The 17,332-nt window shown below is 41.8% G+C and overlaps 1 protein-coding gene across 2 annotated transcripts in view; it reads left to right on the plus strand.

Annotated features, from left to right (window-relative positions):
- Positions 1 to 17,332, plus strand: part of RAB31 (RAB31, member RAS oncogene family) — a 165,103-nt gene that overhangs the window by 140,221 nt on the left and 7,550 nt on the right. For both annotated transcript variants that reach the window (XM_077135982.1, XM_077135981.1), the window contains exon 6: positions 3,384 to 3,493. In XM_077135982.1, the coding sequence (XP_076992097.1) occupies positions 3,384 to 3,493 (110 nt within the window). The remainder of the gene's footprint in view (positions 1 to 3,383; positions 3,494 to 17,332) is intronic.

The raw sequence follows: 17,332 nt of genomic DNA on the forward strand, positions 1-17,332 counted from the left end.
AGATACCTTGGTTCAAGAAGGCTGATGAAGTTCAGGGTTTCTCACTCAAGTGGAAGGGCACATGGTGAACACAGCGTCATCTGCTAGTTTCTTCTCCTGGCTTCCTGTTTCATGAAGATCCCCGGGAGGCATTTTCCTTCTTCATCTCCAAAGGTCGCTGGCTGGTGGACTCTGCTTCTCATGACTTCATCATTCTCTGCTCTCTCAGAATCTCCCTCATTCTTCAAAATGTTTCCTCTTTTATAGAACTTCAGAAAGTAATCAAGACCTACCCAAATACGTGGAGACACATCTCACCTAATCCAGCTTAACAATCACTCTTGATTAAATCACGTCTCCAGGGAGATGATCTAATTACAGTTTCAAACATACAATACTGAATAGAATTAGAAGAAATGGCTGCCTTTACAAAATGGGATTAGGATTAAAACTTGGCTTTTCTAGGGTACATACATAATTTCAAACCAGCAGAGTTCCTTAAACTCATACCTGGCTAGTATTATGACAGAGCTTTCTTTGAATGTCAGGAGCTAACAAAAACAACAAAAAAGAAAACACCTTTCCAAGTCTTTGCAGATTGACCTGTGAAAGTAGCCTCCTTCGTGACTTATACATAGAATGAGCTTGCAGAATAGTTCCAAACCAAAGTATAGGAGCCTCCCTGATCCTTTCTGTGCATGCATCATGTCTTGAGCTTGTGCATGTGGCCTAGGAACTCCTCTTTTGCACAGTACTGCATGTCTCCTCTTCCCTAGAAAACAGTTTCCTCAGAGCCTAGCCACTACACAGCCAGCAGCCCTTGCCCCACTGAACCACAAGGCTGCTCTCCCACAGTTTCCTGTAGGAACACTGTGTGAGCCACCTTCTACGCATAGGGTATGTTCCAGGACGGTGAGTCCCTCAGGCCGTCACCAAACAGAATGGCCAGACATACATGCTACCAATATGTGCATGAGGGTTACCCTCTGGAACTGAGACCAGGGTTCTATACTGGGAATGCAAACCAGGCCACACTGGTGAGGAGTGAGGGGTGAGGCCAGCAGGACACCATGAATTCCTACCACTTTTTTTTTTTTTTTGCATGGGCAGGCACCGAGAATTGAACCCAGGTCTCTGGCATGGCAGACGAGAATTCTGCCATTGAGCTACCTTCACACCACCCGAGATCCTACCACTTTTAAGTGGCCTTTTTCTTGATTTGGTAAAGAGTTGCAGTAACAGGGTGAGCACCCCTCTTGCTGGTTGTTCAGAGCTTCTTTGGGAAAGGAGCCTTGAACCATCTTACCCCGCCATCTTGATCCAGCAGGATCCAAAATCAACTTTTAATATTGGGAAATGAGTACATTCTCCTACCTTTAGGTCTTTGCTCTGGCTGTTCCCTAGGGATGAACACCCTTCTATCACAAGTTCTTGTCCATATCCTGTCCACACCCACACTTACAGTTACCTCCTCCAGGCACCTTCCCAGGTTCCAGTGGTCAAGTTGCATCACTGTCTACCACCCACTCCAGAGCACTTTGTCGGTGCCTTTATCATTCCCATATTGCAGGTGCCACAATGCTCTGGATGGAGGGGCCCTGGATTTGTTTGTCTTTGTTCTAAAATATAGGTTCCAGAAGGCAATTATCCCTACATCTGGGACTGGCATACAATAGCTGCTCAATAGGTATTTGCTGAATGACTGAATAAAACTCTAGAACTGTATCTTTTTTGAGCCTTGGATTCACCACAGCAGCTTCAATTGGATACAGATCAACAAATGTTTTTTAAAGTCTTCATTAAACAGAGTTCAGGTCCTTGGACCTTTGCAGGAATGCCCTCTTAAAGGGGAAGTTCCCATATGCCATACCGCCTCTCAGAACTACAGCCAGGCTCATTCCAGACCTCCAAACCCCATTACAGACCAAGAAAACATTGTCTCTGAATTGTGAAAGATGATATCTGAAAGTCTGACAAAAAGCACAAGCAGCATAGTTGTTGCTCAGCTTGGGGGCCACGGGAGCTGTTTTGAAGAAGACGGAACCATACTAGGGTTGAAACTGATGCTGGTGATACTGTGTTTTTGAATTTGAATCTCACCTGGGATTAATTTTTTTTCTGTCCTCTCATGACTTGATTTTTCTCACATGCCAATGTATTTGTAGGTATGCTGGACTTTAGGGTATGGAGTGGTAATTTCTCATCTTCCATTTAGTTGTTTTAGTGGTATCTTCAGTGTCAGGTCCTGTAGCTGAAGGCCGTGTGTTTTAGTTTGTAAAGGCTGTCGGAATGCAATATACCAGAAATGGAATGACTTTTAAAAAGGGAATTTATTAAGTTGCAGATTTACAGTTCTAAGGCCATGAAAATGTTCAAATTAAGGCAACTAGAAAAAGATACTATAACTCCAATGATAAGGCCAATGAAGTTCAGGGTTTCTCTCTCAGCTGGGAGGGCACATTGCAACGGCTGTTAGCTTTCTCTCCTCATTTCCTAAGGATACCCCAGGGGCATTTTCATTCTGCATCTCCAGAGGTCTCTGGCTGTGGGGGTTCTGTCGGTTCTAAAAGCTTTTTCCAAAATGGTTCCCTCTCAAAGGGCTCCAGTAAGCAGCCCCACCCTTGAATGGTTGGAGACGCATCTCCATGGAAACCATCTAATCGGAAGTTATCACCCGTAATTGGGTGGGTCACATCTCCATGGAAACAATAAAAAAGATCCCACCGAGCAGTAATGAATGAGGATTAAAGAACTTGGCTTTACTGGAGTACGCAACAGATTCATACCATGCTACTCTAATTATTGTTTGTGATTACATTGTAAGCTTTAAATTGTAACCTTTGTAGTCTAAGTAGAATTCATCATCTGTATTATATTTTGGATTTGCAGTTTAATTTAGTATTGTTTTACAGTGACGTTTTGCATTTTATATTAGTTTGAAGTAAATTATTTAATTTTTGAATTCTGGAATTTCGATCATTTACTGTAATTTGCAATATAATTGTTGTGAAATACATGAATAAAGATGAAAAAAAAAATCAGACACAGACAAACAGTTTAAAAAAAAAGTCACCAGTATTTTTCAAAGACATTGGAAATCAACCCTGGCCATGAAAACTGGTATGTATATACCGTATTCATAATTAATTTTCCTACTGTTGTGGATTTCTTTCCTTCTGTGGGGCAGAGAACACTGTTTTACTTATGCAGATGCCAGAGACCAAGTTTTAAATATTAATAAGTCTCACCCATACTGAGTTTTCAGTACTTGCTGAGTGATTGAGTGGTTGTTGTATAGGAAAATAGAGGTGCTGTTTCCCCAGGGGCTTTTTGTTTGGTTTGTTTTAGTTATTTGTATGTCACAGATAAGCATTCATTTCCGAACGACTTGACCTCTTTTTCAGGGAGGTTCCCTTGAAGGATGCTAAAGAATATGCTGAATCCATAGGCGCCATCGTGGTTGAAACAAGTGCAAAAAATGCTATTAATATTGAAGAACTCTTCCAAGGAATCAGTAAGTACATTCAACCGAGTTTCCAGCTTAGCCTGCATTTTTATGCTTCTAGGAGTCAAAGGATAAAAATCAGAGCTCTGAAAGAGAATGTTTACTCTGTGCGAGTTTATCTGCTGCAATGGACATAAAACCCTTGATAATGCATTTGTGAATACTTGTATCTCTTTTACCTCCCAATTCTAAATTTCCAAAATTCTATGCTCTAACCTGTTATCTCTGTGTTTTGCGAATTAAAATGAAGTAACCCAATTACAAAATAAAACTTAGTTTAATTAAAAATGACACATCCTCCAGCAGTTTACCTTGATATGTTGAGGGAAGAAAAAATAAGATAGTGATAAGATAAAGAAATCCAGAGTGACTCATTCAGCTGAATGACCCCAGGCAAACAAAATAAGGGAACCTTTTTTTTTTTTTTTTTTTAATTTTTTTATTAATCAAAAAAAAGAAAAGAAATTAACACAGCATTTAGAAATCATTCCATTCTACAAATGCACTCAGTAATTCTTAGTATCATCACATAGATGTATGATCATCATTTCTTAGTACATTTGCATCGATTTAGGAAAAGAACTAGCAACACAGCAGAAAAAAATATAGAATGTTAATATAGAGAAGAGAATTAAAATAATAATACTAATAATATATATATATATATATATATATATAAAGGAAAAAGAAAAAAAACAAAAACAAAAGATACAAACACACAAACAAACAAACAAAAAACCATATTTCAGGTGCAGCTTCATTCAGTGTTCCAACATAGTTACATTACACCTAGGTATTATTGTGCTGTCCATTTTTTAGTTTTTGTATCTAGTCCTGTTGCACAGTCTGTATCCCTTCAGCTCCAATTACCCATTATCTTACCCTGTTTCTAACTCCTGCTGGTCTCTGTTACCAATGATATATTCCAAGCTGATTCTCAAATGTCGGTTCACATCAGTGGGACCTTACAGTATTTGTCCTTTAGTTTTGGGCTAGACTCACTCAGCATAATGTTCTCTAGGTCCATCCATGTTATTACATGCTTCATAAGTTTAGTCTGTCTTAAAGCTGCATAATATTCCATCGTAGGTATACGCCACAGTTTGTTTAGCCACTCGTCTGTTGATGAACATTTTGGCTGTTTCCATCTCTTTGCAATTGTAGATAATGCTGCTATAAACACTGGTGTGCAAATGTCCGTCTGTGTCTTTGCCCTTAAGTCCCTTGAGTAGATACTTAGCAGTGGTATTGCTGGGTCATAATCCATTCTGCCATTCTATGTCTTTTGATTGGGAAATTCAGTTCATTAACTTTTAGTATTATTACTGTTTGGATAATATTTTCCTCTACCATTTTGGCTTTTGTATTATATATATCATATCTGATTTTCCTTCTTTCTACACTTTACTCCATACCTCTCTCTTCTGTCTTTTCGTATCTGACTCTAGTGCTCCCTTTAGTATTTCTTGCAGAGCTGGTCTCTTGGTCACAAATTCTCTCAGTGACTTTTTGTCTATAAATGTTTTAATTTCTCCTTCATTTTTGAAGGACAATTTTGCTGGATATAGGAGTCTTGGTTGGCAGTTTTTCTCTTTTAGTAATTTAAATATATCATCCCACTGTCTTCTAGCTTCCATGGTTTCTGCTGAGAAATCTACACATAGTCTTATTGGGTTTCCCTTGTATGTGACAGATTGTTTTTCTCTTGCTGCTTTCAAGATCCTCTCTTTCTCTTTGACCTCTGACATTCTAACTAGTAAGTGTCTTGGAGAACGCCTATTTGGGTCTATTCTCTTTGGGGTGCGCTGCACTTCTTGGATCTGTAAATTTAGGTCTTTCATAAGAGTTGGGAAATTTTCAGTGATAATTTCTTCCATTAGTTTTTCTCCTCCTTTTCCCTTCTCTTCTCCTTCTGGGACACCCACAACACGTATATTTGTGCGCTTCATATTGTCATTCAGTTCCCTGATCCCCTGCTCAAGTTTTTCCATTCTTTTCCCTATAGTTTCTGTTTCTTTTTGGAATTCAGATGTTCCATCCTCCAGTTCACTAATTGTAGCTTCTGCCTCTTTAGATCTACCATTGTAGGTATCCATTGTTTTTTCCATTTTTTCTTCTTTGTCCTTCACTCCCATAAGTTCTGTGATTTGTTTTTTCAGATTTTCTATTTCTTCTTTTTGTTCAGCCCATGTCTTCTTCATGTCCTCCCTCAATTTATTGATTTGGTTTTTGAAGAATTTTTCCATTTCTGTTCGTATATTCAGCATTAGTTGTCTCAGCTCCTGTATCTCATTTGAACTATTGGTTTGTTCCTTTGACTGGGCCATATCTTCAATTTTCCGAGCGTCATCCATTATTTTCTGCTGGTGTCTGGGCATTTGATCAGATTTCCCTGGGTGTGTTACGCAGCTGGTTGAAAGCTTTTTCTGTGAAATCTCTGGGCTCTGTTTTTCTTTTCCTGCCCAGTAGGTGGCGCTCGTGACGCTCGTCTGTCTGCACCGCAGTTGGCCCGGGAAACCGCGCGTGGAGGTGGGGGTCGCTGGCCGCCGCGGCTTGGGAGAGTGCCGGTCCTAATTGCCCAGCTGGCCCGAAACGCCAAGCGTGACGGGAGGGCCCCGCTATCCAAAATTCCCAGTCAGGCCGGTGAGCCACGTGAGTGGAGGGGACCCCAGTCGCCAGCCGCCCCGGCCGGGAAAACGCGCGCCCCTCGGGTAGCTCACCGCAGCAGATTCTCCCTGCCCGTTCAGCTGTTCCGGAATGGGGTACGCTGTCTTTTTGGTCTCTGTCGTGACTCCGGGAGCTGTTTCGTATTGTTTCTGTTTCTTTAGTTGCTTTTCTGGAGGAGAAACTAAGACCCGCGCGTCTTACTAAGCCGCCATCTTCTCCGGAAGTAAGGGAACCTTTTAACAACTTATTTTGCCTGATGGAACATCAATAAAAAATAACATTTCCATCCCATGTGACCTGAAATTGGAAATTGTGTGGGCCATCCATTTGTACAGGTGTCTGCACTTCTGATAAGTTGATGGAAGGGGAGAGCTCCCTCATCTCAGTTTCTAGTCACGTGCTTTTTACTTTCTCTGTGCTGGTTCCCCACAAATAGCATTTATCCAAAGCTCTTTCCCAGCTAATGGCCTCACCTACATCTCTCTGTAGCCTGAGGATTCAGAATGGTCAGAATTCGCATTCTTAAGTTCTCCCTGGCATGGTTTTTTGGTCCTGCCCGTGGCTGTCTGAGGCGCTTGCAGGGAACTTCAACCAGCATTCATTTGGGGCATTGCAGAAAGTACATATGTTTAGTTAAGTGTTGGCTACACCTTAGGAAATGTGGGCCCCCTGACCATTTAGCAGTTGTGTTCAAATTCCTTGGCCATAGAAGGTTCCAGAAGGAAAACTGATGACGGGTCTTGCTTCTGCCTGAGCTCACTGTTGGCAGCTCTCAAAGTCAAGGGGGCTGGCACTTCCCAGAACAGATCCGATTTCTGTTGAACTGGTTTTCGTTCATTACTTTATACCCTGAGAACCCACAACAGAGACTCTCTTGTTTGTTTCTTTTGGCTTAAAGGTGAATTCACTGGAGATGGGGAACTCTGACCTGTGTTACTCTGTGAGGCAGTGCCAACAGAATGCTTGTGAAACCCCCCTGCAGCCCCAGCTCTCCTTGTTCCCTGCAGTCCACATCACCTTCCCTTCCTTCCACCTTGGCAAGGTTTTTTTTTCTTCCTGCTCTTATTTCATGCTTTCCACAAAATAGTTATTTTAGCTTGCTGACCTGAATGGCTGAACTCCAGAGTGATAACAGAAAACCCTCATTTCCTAGGGCCCTGCTCCTTCCCAATAATGAACGGGTCCCATGCTCTGATTTAAAGAGCCCACTCAGCTGCTCTTTAAGTTTTGTAACTCTTGGTGACAGCCAGGAGAGTGGAAGTTGAGCTCATTCCGTTAACCTCCTGTATCCCCAGATCCAGCTCATTCTCTTCTGGTGACTTTGAGCTTCTCTGGTATTTTAGGCTAGTTGCATGACTAAATACATTTCCTTTTCTTGTAATTAGTAAAGCAAGATAGCTTCTGCTGACTATTACGTCCATGCCCTTCTTGTGCCCAGCACCTTATATTTTGTAGGGCATTCTCCCCAACGCTGGCTCCTTGGACGCCTGCTGTGGCCTGCAGAGTAGAGAGCAGGCTGCAGGCCCCAGAGCTGCGGACCTTGTACATTTTGAGATTTCTGCACCAGCACGGAAGCTATCTGAGGCTTATGAGAGTCATTATTAAAAGAGGAAATGAAATGAGGGCGTCAAAGAAGGACAAGATCCTTTCTTTGCATGGCTCGGCCAGTGTAAATCCCTTCTCGTGTCTGAAGGCTCTACGGCTCCAAGTGATGGGGAATTTGAACAATCAAATCCTTAGATCCAGCTTTCCTCCCGGCTGGAGGAAAAAACAAGTGTGCTGCTTAAAGCACCTGGGTAGTTATGGCCTCACAGTAAGTAATCCCTATATAGGCTTTAGAATACATGCCTCACCTCATCTTTCATGTGAAATAAATAATTGTTTGTTGCTGTTTTGTTATGCCATGGTTATAATTGCCTTCACAAAAACAACCAAACAAAAAGCTTACAACACACAGTCCATGGCAGAAATCTCTGTCCATGTAGGTAGTTGCAAGCTCTGTGGCTTCCCCTCTCTTTACTCCTTCAAGTGAATTTCTTCAGATTGGGGTTTTGTAGCCTAATTACAGGTTAATTTAAAACGCAGCACCAAGCACTCCTAAATATACTGCAGCAGACGTTTCATCTGTTTTCCTTTTCCCTGCTCCTACTTGTATTACATGCACTCCTCCCTGAGCTTAAAATAGAACCAGATATTGCTGACACCTAAGCTCCCCAAAGCAATGTTCCAAGGCAAATATGCCTGGGAGAGAAGATGCAGTGAAAAACCGAGAATGACTAGTGCAAGGCAAAGTCCTTTAAAAAGGTGTGGTTAAGCAAAATAAATTCACAGTGACTTGGATGGAAAGGCAAACAGTTCTCTTTTATGTTCCTAGAGTGTTCATAAACCAGAAGTGGGACAACTGTGTGTTCTGGACATGAGCTATTACATCTGCTAACTGGGATTTGTTTGCCAAAATATTAAGTATTTTTTAAAGACTAGAAGAGATTTAAGTGCTGTCCTGGTGTGGACAGTCTGTGCACAGTCTTTAGACCCACAAATAATGCATAATCTTTTGATTGCTTTTTTTGATCTTTTAATTTTTCCAGAGACTTCTTTCAAAATCACATTTTGGATGTACTCCCCCACCCCCATTGCATGGAGCTAATTCTCTTCCATACGTTTCTACACAGGATCTGTTCATTTTTCTGTTTGGGGTTCTTATAGCTTTAGTTTCAATGCTAAACATTTCCTCTCTGAGTTCAAATATAAGGAGAAAAATTCTTGGCCAAGAAAATAATCATACATTTGAATTTTTGAAATAGTTGTATGAAAGCCCAAAGGACCTTGTGTTGCCATATACTTATTATGGTGCTAAAAATTAAAAGCAAAACCAAAAAATCTTGATGGTCTTCCATCTGGAACTACTCTTCCTGTCTGTGTGTTTGGCGTAACCTGAAAGACAGGTCTCCAGGGCTGTGATTTCGGTGTTTGCTCCTTGGCAGGTTTGTCTCTATCCTCTGCTGGATACACTTACTCTGGCCCTGTACTGCGGTGTCACTCCTTTTCTCTCTGTCTCTCCCCTCAAACCCCAATTCCTTCAAGGTCCAGTTCAAATCTTCCTCCGTCATGAAGTTTCCATCCGTTCCAGCTCTCTCCAGTGGCGTCTCCCTTGGTCATTTGCACATAGTTTATCTTTCAATAGTTCTCCAAGGGTTTCTGTTACCTGCCTTGTCCTCAGTGAGACTGGAAGTTCTTGGGGAGCAGAAGTTTCATTCTTTTCTATTCCCTACAAAGATCAGACCGGTAAATAGTGGTGTGCTGAGTTCAGGGGGTTGGATTTAGACCCTCATCCTTTTCTGGGGGGTCATATTTCAGAGGGTCACTCAGTCAAGTTAATTGTAGTTACTTTTCTATGGGGACTCTTAGGATTGACTGACACCAAGAAGTTTGGCCAAGCCGAGTTTCTTTCATTCTTTCATTCACTCAACAAGCCAGACGTCGGGGATTAATGGTGAACAGGACAAACTGAAATTGTGTGTGTCTGTGTTGGCAGGACAACCTTTAACCAAAAAGTGAAATAGGGGTATAATTGCACATTGCAATACATGCTATGGAGGAAAAGGACAGGGACTGTGAGAGATAAGACAGGTTGGGTGGGGACAGCCTCCCCAAGGAAATGACTTTAAGCTGGGCCTGCCTGAAAAATGAGAAGAAGCTAGTTGGGCAATGTGGTAGTTAGAGTCACGTGTCAACTTGGCCAGGTGAAGGTACCTAGGTCTATTGCTGCAGACATGAGCCAATGGTACATGAACTTCATGTGTTGCTGATTACATCTGCAGTTGGCTAGGAGGCGTGCCTGCTGCAGCGAATGATGTTTGATTCAATTGGCTGGTGCTTAAATGAGAGAGCTCAACGTAGCACAGCCCAAGCATCTCAGCATACCTCACCTCAGCACTCACAGCTCAGCCCTCGCAGCTCAGCCCAGGCCTTTGAAGATGCAGAAAGGAATCACCCCAGGAAAAGTTGTTGGAACCCAGAGGCCTGGAGAGAAGGCCAGCAGAGATCACGCTGTGCCTTCCCACGTAAGAAAGAACCTCAGTTGATAGCTGCCTTTCCTCTGAAGAACTAATGGCATAAATCCCCTTTTATTAAAAGCCAATCCATTTCTGGTGTGTTGCATTCTGGCAGCTAGCAAACTAGAACAGGCAGAGAGCTAAAAAGTTCTTCCTGGGTCAGTGCGACAGTGGCTTAGCAGGCAGAATTCTCACCTGTGATGCCGCGGAGACCCAGGTTCAATTCCCGGTGCAAAAAGAAAAAGAAAAAGTTCTTCAGGCAGCGGAGCACAGTCCCCAAGGCAGGAAACTATGTGGTCCATTAAAGGAAGAGAGGGGCAACCAGTGAGCTAGAGGGTGGTGGACTCGAGTGTGGGCCAGAGAGGTGAGGTTAGAGATGTGGGTATGAGGCAGACCATTGCAGGGCCTCGAAACCGGAAGGAAGGAGTGGGAGTTGGGGGTTGCAGTGTATTATAAATGCCATCAGAAGTCCCTCAAGTATTTTAGGCTGGAGTGTGGCATATCCAGTTGACATTTACAGAAAGGTCACCCTTGGAGAATGGAAGGCAGAAGTTTTAGCCATGCTCCAACAGCTAGGATGTTGTGGCAATCATCGAGAAGAGAAATGGCTAGAACAAGGGTGGAGAGAAATGCAGATAGATTTCAGAAATATTTTTGAGATAGTGCCACTACCGGGGAATGAGTTGGATATCTGGGACAAGGGGGAGGGCGGTGCCCATAGTCGCTCCCAGGCCTCTTGTTTCAACAACTTGGGGCACGGCGGACCTAAATGGGGAAGGTTGGCCTGGGAGCAAGTTCTCTGAGGCTGGATTTGTGATTGTGAGGAGCACAAGTTTTGTTTTCTGGGTTTTAATTATTCAACTCCAATACCTCTTTCTCCCCCCACTCTCTTCCGAAGGACAAAGAGAGATAGGGTTATAGGCTCACCAGAAAAATGTCTGGTTTGGGACGGGACGCCAGGCAGGCAGCTGTGCTTTTGCTCTAGTTAGTTTGGAAGTGATGGTGGTGAAGACAAACGCAGGGCTTTTCTCCTGAGCGTGTTATTTGGGCACACTGCAGACATCAGACTGAGTTCTTTGTTTGTTGTTAGTTTGAGAACAAGGTGGGAAATACGTGTTTTTTTTTTTTTTAAGTGAATATAATTAGAGGTGAAAGCATATGGGTATAGAAAAATTAGAATAGGGTGTTAATTGGAAAGACGAGGAGACTTGTGGGCTGTATTTGTGTCTTATTCTATAATCGCTAGTTGCACAGGAGTGTTATCTCTTTTAAACCCAAGGGATTTTTTTTTAATTCTCTAGGAAGTCACTTTTACTTCTTTTTGGGTTAGAACTGGATAAAGAAATTTAAAAAGAAAACAAAGACATTTGCAAATTTTCTAATAGTGGCAAAGCTGTCAGCTGAAGATAAGTTTAGCTGTTAGGGGACAAGGAGAGGACAAAGTTTTCCACTTTTATTCCTACCGAAAAATATACTTTAACCAATGCAGGAGCAGCAGATGCCTGTGACATGGGGTCGTTTTAGAACCTTGACACATGAGTAGCAAAGCCTCAAAAATGTCTTGTCTTTTCACCCAGAATTCCTAAGGTCACTTGTGCAAATTGCAGTAATAATGTTTAGCGTGCAGCAAGCTGTTTGTTGCCCAGCCAGTGTGTAGATAGATATCTGTCGACTCATGAATGCGTGCGCCATCCTGTGAATAGACAGTACTGTTGTCGCTATTTTACATATGGGGAGTTTGGGGCGCAGAGAGGTCTGTCACTTGTTCTTGGTCATACAGACGAGAGGCCCAGGGTTAGCAGGCATGCCATAAGACAGCCTATCGTCGGTATCGCGTCTCGTGGTCGCATTATTCATGATTGTGAAAAACAGGAAATGCTTTACCCGTCCAGCAGTTGGGAAACAGTTTTCAAAAAGCATGGTACACCAGCACAAACACATGATTACAAAATGATGATGTAAATCTTTATTTACTGACTTTTAAGTCAGATAAATCATTGGCTGTGAAATTAAAGTTACTGAGAAGTGTATATAATATTCCAATTTCCTGAAATACGAATGATGAAATACATATGCTAGTAAAAATATATATATTCTTCTGGGGAAAAAAATGGGAAGGATATGCATTAAAATGTTAACCATTGTTTCGTGGTAATGAGATAACAGGGAACTTGAAAATGAAATCTTTATTCTGGAAATTTCAATCATATATATATGTAGAATAATATAATGAACCATCACAGACCCATAACTAAACTTGTTTGCCCTCTACCCCAAACTGCGTCATGTGTAAAATAGCAATTATTATAAAGAGAATTCTAGACACAATATCATCTGCAAAATATGTTCAGTATGTATGTTTTTTATATAATAAAATTGTCACAATAACTAATGCTATAATCATATTCATTAATATCATTAAATATTCTATTTTGTTTCAAATTTCCAAATATCTCATAATTGCCATAAATGGTTTCTTTGTTTGCACTTTATAGGCTGTTGAATGAGGCTCCAAATAAGTTCCAGGGATTATTAGGTCTTGTAAGCCCCTCTTAAGCGATAGGGTCTCCCTGCATCTCCCACTGTTTATTTCCTTCATGCGATTTGTTATTGAAGAGCTTGGATCAGTTGTCCTGCAGATTCTCCCACAGAATTGATTTTGCTGATTGCATCTCCTTGGTGTCATTTTAGGGTCCCCCTCTCCCTGCTGTGCAGACTGCAAATTGGCTGGTGGATCTAGAGGCTGCATCAGATTCAGGTTCAATTTTAGGGAGGCAAGGGTATTTCACAGCTGGTTTTGTTTTGTTTCATCAAGAGATACTTAATATCTGACTTTTCTGTGTGATATTAGTAGCCATCCATTTACAAACCCTAGGTCCATTCATTCATTAGGGGCTGCATTTTAAGTAATTGTAATTTAAATTTTATATTACTGTGTTTTAGCCTTTTTTTAATGATGATCACATAAATATACAATAAAATGACAGGCCTGGCTTAAAAACTTAAAAGAAACATAAGCTTGTCTGTGTTGTAGACATTTGCGGTTTTGGATTTCTAGCCCTTCCCCTTTTCCCTCTCTCTATTGGTGGCATAAACCTTCCTTCAAGTCCGTAGATGTATAACTTAAGTCTTTTTGATCCCCGTCTTGACTTTCCCACTTGCAGTCAGTTGCTGCATGCTGCCAGGTCTCTTCCTGCAGTTTCACTTCACATTTTTGCTTTCTGCTTCCCCCTGACCTCTCTTGGACAAGTCCCCGGCGCGTCCTGCCTCCTAAAGCATTCTAGTCCTGCATGGAATGTGAGCTCATTCTTCATGGCCAAACTCTTTCTCCGACTATCTAAGGTCTCCTAGGAATTCCGATATTGAGTTCTCTGGCTGCAAGAGGGAAGGCACAGGGAATGACCTCAGATTTCATGGCTGCCCTGTTCTGTATTCTTAGGGCAGAATTCCATTTGTGCTCCACAAAATGGAGAGGCTCGGGGGCCAGTATCAAGAGTAAATTTTGCCAAGTGCTAGTAAACTTGGTTGATTTACTGATCTCAGATGATTCAGAAAATCAGGATCGAGAAACAGAAGTTATACAACTGCCAACCCTTAAGGCCAAACCGAAGATGGCTGAGCCAAGTAAATCCTGGGAGTGGAAGGAGCAGGAGAGCAGACTGGAGACAGCCGAAGTTTCAAGGAGGACTCAGAGCTCGCACAGGAAATGGCTGCTCCACCCTACAAGGAAAGGGAACAGCTGCAGCGAAGCTTGCTGCTTTATTTTTGCTCTTTGCAAAAGCATTACATCCACCAGTCCAGAGCGGAGTAAAATTTATAGGCTTAGAATTTGTTTTCATGTCTTGCATTCCTGAGGAGTCATTTATAAAACCTGCTTTTTCTCTAGGCTGTCAGCTTTCGGGAAAACCAAACTTGAACAGAAAAGCCTTTTAACTTTTCCCAAACAGAGTCTTACACCATCCAAACCCTATTAAAATAAACACTCAGGTCTAGATTTATACTCAAGGACAACTTGTTACAGAGGTTGCGGGCTTAGAGGACATTTTGTAAGAGTAGAAATACACAGATGAAGCTCAGAGCGTTTTCAGATGTTTATACATATATATATTCTTTGTCCAACTCTGTGCCCATGTAAATAATACTGATTTAACAGTGTTCCAAGGTGATCACCTTGGAACAGAATACCGTGGCCCTCTTCCAAGGCCGTTCTTTTGTGTAAGTGCATTTAACCTTTCAGTAGGTTCTAAATACCTGAGACCACAAAATCGGAGCTCCCGCTCTGCTTTCACAGTGCCCTTTCCAAGGGGGGCTTGCCTCATTGTTAGGATCTGGCTTTCTTCTTTCTCTGCTTTCAAGTGGGAGCACTTCCTTTCTGCTAGCTCTGCTGGAAGCTGGAATGTGCATGACTCCTCCCAGGTGGAGTGCTCAGTAGAAGCGGGGGCTGGGGAGCGGCAGGCAGGGTCCACGCACATCCGCTAATCCACGCCCAAGACCTGCGTCCTGGGGTTTCCTGGTCTTGTCATCAGTCCCTCCAGAATGGCCGTGTCTACACCGCATTATAATTCCAAGTCACCTCCTGGTCTTTGTCTCGGTGAGGCTCAGATAGGAAATAACTTGTCCACATGCACGTAACCGGAATACTGACCTTCTCAACTCTCCAAACCCTTTCCACCAAATGAGAAAAATGAACTCTGGAGAAACAGCAACAGTTCTGTCTTTGGGAAATATTTTGTTCTGATAAGAGTGATATGGAATATTCTGAAGATAAAAGGACCTGAGGGTGCACGGATGGTTCCATGCTAAAATTCTTGCCTGCCATACGAGACCTGGTTTGATTCCCAGCCCGTGCACTCCAAAAAATTTTTTTTCAACACATGGTGCTCTGATAACAGGATATTCACATGGAAAAGAATGAAGTGTGACCCCCACCTAACAACATACAAAAAGAAGAAAAGGACCTGGCACTTCTAAGAAGCTGGCTTCTCGCTGCCCTGCCCCCTACATGGGACATAACTCCCTGGGGTGTAAATACCCCTGGCAACGTGGGATAGAAATCCCTGTATAAGCTGGGACCTGGCATCAAGTGATTGAGAAAACCTTCTCAACCAAAAGAGGGAAGAGAGAAATGAGACAAAGTGTCAGTGGCTGAAAGATTTCAAACAGAGTTGAGAGGTTATTCTTATATTCTTATGCATTATATAGATATCCCCTTTTTAGTTTATGTTGTGTTGGAGTGAATAGACAGAAGTACCTGAAACTGTAGAGCTGTGTTCCAGTAGTGTTGTTTCTTGACGATGATATAATGATATAGCTTTCATGATGTGACTGTGTAATTGTGAAAACCTTGTGTCTGATGTTCCTTTTAACTAGGGTATGGACAGATGAGTAAAAAATATGGATAAAAATAAACAAGTAATGGGGGAACAAAGGTTAAAATAAATTGAGTAGATAGGAATTCTAGCGGTCAATGAGAGAGAGGGGTAAAAGGGTTATGGCATATATGAGGTTTTTCTTTTTTGTTTCTTATGCTGCAGTGATACAGGTGTTCAAAAAATGATCGTGTGAGGAATATACAACTATGTGATGGTATTGTGAGCCACTGATTGTACACCATATATGGAATGTTTGTATGTTTATATATTGTTTTATCAATTTAAAAAATGCTGCTGAATAAAAGTCCTTTGAGGGATGGGAGAAAAATTATGGAACTATTAAACTTTACCACTGGGGAAACCCTGGATACTGTGCCAAACATTAGGGACACCCAAATCAATAAGCCAAGCCCTTGATCTTGAGACTTGCTCTTGTGAAGCTTATGTATGTAGCAGAGCTTACCCTACCTACAGGTATGCCTAAGAGTCACCTTTAGAGGACCTCAGATTTGGCCTTTCTCTCTCTAAGCCCAACTCTGCAAGTGAAACCATTGCCCTCCCCACTACCTAACATGACATCCAGGGGTGAAAGTCTCCCTGGTAGCATGGGAAATGACCCCCAGGGATGAGCCTGGCACTGTGGACTCAACATTGCCATCCTAACAAAAAAGGAGGAAAAGGAGTGTAACAACTAAGGTTGCAGTGGCTGAGAAAGTTCAAGTACAGTCAAGAGGCCACACTGGAGGTCACTCTTACACAAGCTTCAGTTAGACATTGCTACCTATCATAACTTTCCAAACCCCAAACAAAACCATTCCTGCCAATCCTAAAGAACACCTAGGGCATTATATAAGACTCCACAAAGGTTTCATGCACTAGGATAACTTTCCAGAAACCTACAACCTCCAGACGGGTCCCTGGACCAGATAAGTCCTGAAATGCAGAGGGCCCAGCCTCTCCAGAACATCAACTAGTTCCATCCCCCTACCCCATATTATTGACAGCCCCTTCCAACATGAAAAAGTTAGAATGGGCAGGACCCAAATACCCCTAAAGAGTGGGAGAAAGGTCCAAGGTGATGGAGTTACAGAGGGAAGGTTGGGTTTAACAAATGAATATGATTGCTGAATCATTATATTGATTTTTTTTTAGCCTCCAGTACCTTAGAGCAGCTAGAAATAAAAACCTAAAATTGTGGAATTATAACCCATACCAACCTCTGAAATATGTTCTATAACTATTTTGTTGCAATGTACTTTGAAATTTATTGCTTTTTTGTATATATGTTATTCTTCACAAAAAGGAAAAAAAAAGTCAGTTGTGAAGATAAAAATATATATATTTCTTCTAGCCTCCAATATTCTGGAGCAGCTAGAAGGAAAAATCTGAGATGATGGAATGGTAGCCCATGACAAACTCTGGGACCTGTCCTATAACTACTTGTTGAAGTGTGCTTTGAAAATTATTGCTTTTTTCTTTCTTTGCTTTGTGTATATGTTATGGTATACAATAAAAAAAAGTTAAAAAAAAAAAAAAGGAAACATAGACAGGTGAGTTGTAAAATTAGGAAGAAATTTGAAGAGGTCTTCATTTTCCGTCTCATTTTGCACTCCGATTTTTGAAATCTTGCAAGTCAAGGACCCAAGAGAACTGAGAAAAGAACATGATGCTTTTATTTTTTTCTAGTTAGACATGCAACATTGATAAAGATTTTCATTAAACAGACCTTTGTAATGAAAAAATGGTGCTGAATA

This window comes from Tamandua tetradactyla, chromosome 18 (assembly GCF_023851605.1).
Source record: "Tamandua tetradactyla isolate mTamTet1 chromosome 18, mTamTet1.pri, whole genome shotgun sequence".
Lineage (NCBI taxonomy): Eukaryota > Metazoa > Chordata > Mammalia > Pilosa > Myrmecophagidae > Tamandua > Tamandua tetradactyla.